The 8,300-nt window shown below is 35.0% G+C and overlaps 1 protein-coding gene across 1 annotated transcript in view; it reads right to left on the bottom strand.

Moving 5' to 3' along the window:
- LOC106463646 (glutamate receptor ionotropic, kainate 1-like) overlaps nt 1-8,300 on the bottom strand; it is a 62,463-nt gene that overhangs the window by 17,797 nt on the left and 36,366 nt on the right. Inside the window, exons 7-8 of the mRNA XM_022391573.1 lie at nt 5,312-5,464; nt 3,849-3,953 (exon numbers count right to left, since the gene is read on the bottom strand). Of these exons, the coding sequence (XP_022247281.1) occupies nt 3,849-3,953; nt 5,312-5,464 (258 nt within the window). The remainder of the gene's footprint in view (nt 1-3,848; nt 3,954-5,311; nt 5,465-8,300) is intronic.

Here is an 8,300-nt window from a genome sequence, read left to right as displayed (position 1 = left end):
TGTTGTTGCAGTTACTTGTAGCAGGTTGTTTTTTACGGGGTGGAGTTGCGAGCCCCGCGCCCAACCCTCCTCCTTTCTCATTCTGGACTTGGGATCAGGCAAAGGCGTGTTTGGTGTGACGGGGATTCGAACCCGCGACCCTCATATTACGAGTCGAGCGCCCTAACCACCTGATCACGCCGGACCTTGATATATATATATATACGAATTAAATTCACTCATTCATTCATATAAACACACTTTACTAAGGTGAATCTGAAGTTTGTGCGATCTCAGATCTCTCTCTGTAAGTGAAAGTATGTTTATTACTTCTTACTGAATGCTTTTATCTGTGATGTTTTGAGACAAGTTTCTCTCTGTAAGTGAAAGTATGTTTATTGCTTCTTACTGAATGCTTTTATCTGTGATGTTTTGAGACAAGTTTCCAAACCTTTTTACCTTTTTCTTTACTATTATGTTCTAAATCTTTTAGATCCTTGCTGTGCCTTTGCAAGGCACAAAGGGCCGATACTTTCGAATTCCGGTTTCAAGTGGATGAAAATGGTGACTCATTTCAAATGAACGGAAAGTCAATCCATCGCAGCTTAACCTCAGCTAACTACTGGTAGGCCCGGCATGGCCAGGTGGTTAGGGCACTCGGCTCGCAATCTGTGGGTCGCGGGTTCGAATCCCCGTCACACAAAACATGCTCGCCCTTTCAGCCGTGGTGGCGTTATAATGTGACGGTCAATCCCACTATTCGTTGGTAAAAGAGTAGCTTAAAAATTGGCGGTGGGTGGTGATGACTAGCTGTCTTTCCTCCAGTCTTACACTGCTAAGTTAGGGACGGCTAGTGCAGATAGCCCTCGTGTAGCTTTGCGCGAAATCTATAACAAACAAACAAGCGACAAATCCCTATTTTCACTCCACGTCTACAGTACTTATCAAATTGAGTGGAGTCAAATTAGGGATTTGTGACATGAAAAATAATGTAGATACTGTTTTCAGCCTATAAGTATTTTCATGTCCATTTATGTAGAACAAATTTTAAGCTACATACGTGCATATGTATTCAGATGAATTTTACGTGTTTTTGAACGATTTGCTGCTGCATTGGTTATTTTTTCATCCAACCATTGTTTACTGAATCAGGTGATTTTGTGCGTGAAGTTTCGTGTAAACAGGCTTTTAACAAGCGTAGATTAAAAGGGAACCTGCTTACAACATCTCACATATTATGTACTTATAGCTACCTAAATCAACTTTCAATGAAAAATAATCAACTTTTTAAATAGGTCATGGACATTCACAGCGTTTCATATAGCATATCTGTTTAGGTTCTGGTGCAAAATGCACAGCCAATTTTGCTGTAAGCTTGTGAAACAAATATTTGAATAATAATAATAATAATAAAATAATAGCAATAAAATACGCACTCACGAAAATCAGCAGCATAAATCACCACTCATAAGAGTAGAGAAATTCACTACGGTAATCGTCTACTGTCAGAAAACTCATTGAAATAGTCGCAGAAAACCTCGTAGGGACAAAGTACAACTCGAGAAATAATAAAGAACAACGAACTCGAGAAATGTTCAATCCTCAACATAGCAGTTGCCAACTAATGCGCTATAAGTTGCACAAATTATTTTCCCATTAATGCGCATTAGTAAAACTCAAATTTTATCAATGGTGGAAAGCGAAGGACTTAGAGAAATTCTTTAGGACGAAAAAACGAAGGTGCTTGAATTCATTTTAAAACTATCCTGTGAAATACTCAATACTGCATTCATTACTATTGTTCAGGTTTTAGTAAAATATTCATAGCCGTTTTTTCTGTAGCGGTTTATAAGACTATAGTTAACAATAATATGGCTGGAGAAACTGTTATAAATATACATATTGTTCACTCTAATAAAAGGAGCATTTCCGACTAGTATAACGGTGCTTAAATGGCTTCGAAGAGCTTATGTTGGAAGCGAATAAGAGGGTGGAAATCTCGACTTTCTAGAGTCAACTTGAAAGTAACCCTACAACTTTCGCAGAAGTTTGTTTAGTAGCTGTACATAGATTTGTGGGCAGTATACCTAACCGTTTTTGCTGTAGGCTTCGGTGCTTAAATGGCTTCGAAGAGAAACTTGACCAGTAGAGATGAAATACTGATAAAATCTCTTCTTCTATTTCATGAATCAACATAAAAATAGTCTTATGATCTGCACAGGAATGTTTTAGTAGGTCTGCCCAGGTTTGCATAAAATATTCATAGCCGTTTTTTCTGTAGATTTTGAATTTTGTGTAACAATTAGAAAATCATTTTTTTGCTGTTATTAATATCTTATCAGCCTTAGCCATTAGTATAGAAGGTCTTTAGTGGTGTTTCAAGAACATGTTTGCTTTTTAAGTTGTTTTTTTGCCGTATGTTCTAATAGAATTTGTATGAAATTCTTGGGCGATCCCTATTATGAAACACTATCGTGATTCATAATAAGTTAAGTAGATAATCTTGTAATGTTGGTTCGACTTATCATTCTTTTACTTCATTCATGGCTTACAAGTATAACAAACATAGATATTTACAAATAAAAAACAATTTAAACATATATTGTATTCTAAAATTAAAATCGAAAACAGTTACCAAAAAAGTGACGTTGTACAAAACATTGAGTACTTTGGTTGGATAATTTTGATGCCGAACTGAATTTCATCTTGAAAAAGTCAATTTAAAAATCAGTTTAATAAGAACTGTTTCATAAATCTTATGATATATATATGCTACTTAATCTTTCCAAAACGCTATTTCTATTAGATCATCTAATTTACCAATCTCGAAAAACACGTGTGGAACATATTTTGAATAAGTGTATAAAGGTAATGGAAATAAATAATTCACACGCAATATATATATATATATATGATAGAGGATATCCTAGAAGTCATTTAATGAACATCTTCTTTCCAAATAAAACAAGAACTAAACAGGCGGACTCCAGTAGAATAACGTTACTCAATTGAGATTGAGAATGGTTCAGTAAAGGAAAGTAGTGTCTGCTTCGAGTTTAATCCGGATAGTTGTTATAATTTCGATAACTGGTACTTTATCGAATACTTAGATGGCATCAAAACTGGTTAAAATATATGTGTGTATAACCAACAAAGCTTTAATGTTGTTCAGGTGTTTTAAGTTCTTAAGCATCAGTTAATTACTTTCAGATAAAGGTTTGAACAGATACTTTGCTGTATTATTCGTAGTAGTGTTAATGAAAGTAACAGTGGAATAAAATGGAACACCTTCTTTTTTATGTCATAGATAAACAGTATGGAACACCTTCTTTTTTTATGTTACAGACAAACAGTAAACTTGCGTACCTTCTAATAATTGGATTCTAATGTGAAGTACAAGTTGTTGTCAATTTCAATTTTGATTTTAAGCAGTTTGTTAACAATCTTCTATATAGTTTTTGTTAGATTTGTTTTTTGTTTAAGGTAAAAAAAAATTTATTAAGATCCTGTTTCTTGCCCTCTGTGCATAGTTATCGTTGTCTCTACCAACTACTTGTCTTCTGCTGTCAGAAGGTATAATTATAACGGTTTTGGTCACTTTTTAGTTTGTTTAAAGTTCGTAGTTCCACAAACTAATGTTCTGTTCAGGCTTAAAGCTTAATTTCTAAATTGTATTTTTGACTTCCATTGTGAGTTCGGCGGCTTCAAAGTAATTAAGAGTGCTAAAGATCTAGGAAATTTCAATATTATTTAAATTCTAGAAATGAATTGATCTCAGAACTAATAAAACATTGGTAACTGATAAATGTAAAAGTAAATATTAATGAAGTGTGATGGAAGATTATAGGTATAATACTTTCAGAACTAACTTTTCTAAGTCCTTCTTCTTTCAATTCCAGAATGTCGAGTGAGAAATTGGTTCTCGTTCCGTTCTGATCAAACTCAACGAATCCAGTGAGGCCTTTGAACTTTGTCTTAATTATATGAAAATAGAAATGTATATATAAACATATATATTATACAAAAAAAATTAAAACTGAAATCCAAATCGTCGTTTTCGGTTCTATGTTAAACATAATCACCAATATATTCCATCATTTTACTGAAAAAAATATTAAGGAGAAAAATAATTGCTATTTAATGTTAATGCTATTTATTCATAATGTATTTAATTAAAAAAAATGTTATCAACTCTACCTCACTATGCTTGAAAGCAATACCTATAATGGTTCAATTTTTCATATGAGAAAATGCTATATTAAAAACAATTGTTTCTTTCAAGCTCTGCCACTGACTATTTTAAAAAATTCAAAATATTCAATCTTAAATTAGTTAAAAAGCACGTGTATTCAGCCTTTGTATGAGTGTTGGACAAGCTAAGAGTAGGAATGCTTAGCGATTGACTAAAGCATACTACCATGCTAGATATGATTTTGGTTGTTTGTTAAATTTCGCGCAAAGCTACGCGAGAGCTATATGCGCTAGCCATTCCTAATTTTAGAGCGTTAGACTAGAGTGAAGGTAGCTAGTCAACACCATCCATCGTCAACTTTTGAGGTACTCTGTTACTAATGAATAGTGGGATTGTATGACGTATTATAACGCCCCCACGGCTGAAAGGGCGACGGGATCCTGACCAGCAACTCGCAGATTGCTAGCTGAATGCCTTAACCATCAGGCCATGTTAGGCCTACTTGACATGAAGTAGAAACTAAAAATTATCTTTGAAAGTAGAGTGATAGGTTATTTTAGTTAATATTATTCCTTACGACTGTTTGTTTGTTAAGCATAAAGCCATGCAATAGGCTATTTGTGTCGACTTACCGTGGATATCTAAATCCGAATTTTAACTTGATATTGAAACATTGTTTTGTTTTGTTTTACAAATAAAGATTTTTTTTTCTGCTAACATATTAAAACAATTTAAATCGAATATTTCAAAAAGGAATTTGTATCATGTAATTCAAAATTCTATTTTCTTATATTGGAACTAAACCACGAATGTTAAGCATCTCCAAATATTATATCAAAGGTTTTTATTTCACACATGGATAGACCTCTTAAAACTGTAGGAATTTCTATTGGAAAATGCTCTATAAACATAGTTAAAAGTTTCCATACCACGAGCAAACCTATTGGGTGTCCTATTACAGCGCAGCTGTAAACGTCCCAAACATATGTTTCATTGCACACTATTGAGGAAAGAGCATGACATTTTGAATTATTTATTTCCAAAGCGATTTGTGAGGTGATTAACTGGTCCACATTTGTAGGATTGTGTGCACAAACTATTACTCAAATAGCAAAGTATCAGAGCAGGATATGCACTTACCTCTTTCATGATATTTAGAAGATGATTTCCATGTGTCCATGGTTCTGGAGAGTCACAAAAAATGCTCTGAATACGAACTGTTATGTCGCTGCTCATGTTATGCAGACTTAGGGCAAACATTTTCACTGCATCGTGTACAAGGGCAGCTTTTGTCTACAGTTTATAAATACATACATCTTACAATTAAGGATGTTTGTGACACATTAAAGTACAGGGTGATTAAAAAGAATGTTTACACCTACATGGGATTTCCGGTTACTTTGCCCGTATTGTTCGGGACAGGATTTTTCCCAGAAGATGGATTGGAAGAAGTGTTCCCCCGAGATGGCCTGCCCGTTAACCAGATTTAACACCGCGTGATTTTTGGCTGTGGGATATGGTTAAAGAACGTATGTATGACACAAAGCTACGGGACGTACATGATCTCCGGGAAAGGAGAACAGAAATCACGCAATCAATACCGCCTGGTGATGTGCTCTAGAGCTCTGGATGCAACGTTTGATCTCTTTCAGACATGCATAAATATTTGTGGAGAGCAAGTTGAGACTGTATGAAACATAGGAAATAAAAAATATAAACCCATACAAGGGTTAACATTTTTTCGAATCAACCTGTATGTTTTACTATGAATATGCGTAATTTCCTTTAACCTTTAACGTGAAAAAACAATAACAAATTAACATAACGTTAAACGCGTTGAAATGTTTGTGGGTCTCACGTTAACATGTATTTTACATCATCAAAACACACAGTAGTGTGTCGTGCGGCCAAAACAACCTGCAGGAGGACACACCGTGTGTTTACAGGGGTGATAGGTTAGCAATTTTTCACTTTCTGTAGCTCGAACTGTGGTAATCAAAACTATCGGATATTTTCAATGGATGTTCGCTACTGAACCCTTACTTCACATCCGAAATTTTAAGATAATCAAGTGGGAAATACAAGTGATATAAAATCTCTTATTTTGATTGAATTTCTTTCTTTTTTTTTATTCGCACCGAAAGTACGGAAATTTATTTGAAAGAACAACATACTTAACTTTCATGGAGTTTTTCAAATTTGGTGCAATGATAGATCTTTACAACCTACAATTACGTGTTGAATTTAGTCTAAATATAAGCCAAATGTGCAAAGTTATTCAACAAAAACCGCTCAATTCTTGACCAAAATTTTTGCGCACGTTCAAATTAGGGCATGAGATTAGTTAAAACAAAATACGCGGCCTGGCTAACTAATAAATGAATATTTACTGTAACATTCTTATCAACACTATAGGTGTAGCTACCAGTTTGGCCGCCAATTTTGATTTCATTCCTTTAAGTCGCACGCTGAATCATAAGTTATAATAATATCAGTAGCATTTGTAAATATGAATCATTAGTTCAGGAGGGATTGTTCGTTTGTTTGTTTTGAATTTCGCGCAAAGCTACACGAGGGCTATCTACGCTAGCCGTCTTTAATTTAGCAGTGTAAGACTAGAGGGAAGGCAGCTAGTCACCACCACCACCCACCGCCAATTCTTGGGATACTCTTTTACCAACGAATAGTAGGATTGACCGTTACATTATAACGCCCCCACGGCTGAAAGGGTGAGCATGTTTGGTGTGACAGGATTCGAACTCGCGACCCGCTGGTTGCAAGTCGAGCGCCCTAACCACCTGGCCATGCAGGGCCGGTTCAGGAGGGAGGAAGAGTTCAGAAGCGTATCTGACCCCTCCAGGTCACAACGACCTAAAACCCGGTGCTGATACAAGCTGAATCCTTTTCTGGCCGCATCTTTTTTCACACGCTTCACAATGGCATAGCGGTATGTCAGCAGACTTAGAACGCTAGAAACCGGGTTTCGATACCTGTGGTAGCAAAGCATAGACAGCCAATAGTATAGCTTTAGGCTTAACTTCAAACAAACAAATTTGTTCACACCTAAGGTATTTTTCATTAGATTTACATATAACATGTAATATTCACGCCGTATTTAATTCTGATAAGTTCAGAAGAGGAAACTATTTTTCGTATTCATGCCTATATAGCTCTCATGTGCAGTCATGCATTATTTAGTATAAGATTTAGTATCATTTATTCTCGGTACTTTTCTCTCTCTTGTGTGTTAGAACTAGAAGGCGAGTTGCATCAATAAACATTTTAGGAGATTACCGAATCTTGTAGCTTATCATACTTAAGAGGTTCTTTTATTACTTTTTGATCGATACGTACAGGCATCATGAAGGCATACTGATAATTAAATTAATAGAGGGCAGTAATATTACTCGTAGAGACCCAAATATATTAAAGAGTGGAAAGACTATACATATAAGCAACTTTTACTCCATATAAAAATAAATTGCTGAAGAACATCAAAGAACATTTGCGACACATCTCATTGTGACATACGTGAGTAATAAATTGCTTTAAAACTAAATAAAACATAAGTTTACAGAAAAAACGATCACGTAATAATTCACTTAAAATTTAAAACCAGACACGGAAATGGCTTTGAAAATAGCATCTTACAAGGGAAAAACGCATGCAACTTTAGAATATATTAATAATTGTGACATAAGTTAAAGGTAAAGTTGAAAGGAAATGAGAAGAATGAAATAGGCAGTTGCTATAAAACATGTTCAATAATTTTCATTTTATTACAGAACGTTTCGGCTAAATAGATGCTAAGTCATATAGAAACTGCTGTGTTACAACTAAATCGATATAAAAAAGGAGAAAAACAGTATAGCACAAAAAAGGTAAATGATAAACAAATGTTTTTAGTGTTTACAACGTCTTACACCGAAACGCCCTTCCTCTGATGATTTTAAACTATCATGGAACCCTTTTTTGGTTTCAGTTTAAAGTACAGCATTATTGTTTTTTTGGAATTTCGCGCAAAGCTACACGAGGGCTATCTGCGCTAGCCGTCCCTAATTTAGCAGTGTAAGACTAGAGGGAAGGCAGCTAGTCATCACCACCCACCGCCAACTCTTGGGCTACTCTT

The sequence above is a fragment of the Limulus polyphemus genome, unplaced genomic scaffold, assembly GCF_000517525.1.
Source record: "Limulus polyphemus unplaced genomic scaffold, Limulus_polyphemus-2.1.2 Scaffold54, whole genome shotgun sequence".
In the NCBI taxonomy this organism is placed as follows: domain Eukaryota; kingdom Metazoa; phylum Arthropoda; class Merostomata; order Xiphosura; family Limulidae; genus Limulus; species Limulus polyphemus.
The sequence above is the reverse complement of the archived record's forward strand: the minus strand, read 5'-3'. Positions and strand labels throughout refer to the sequence as shown.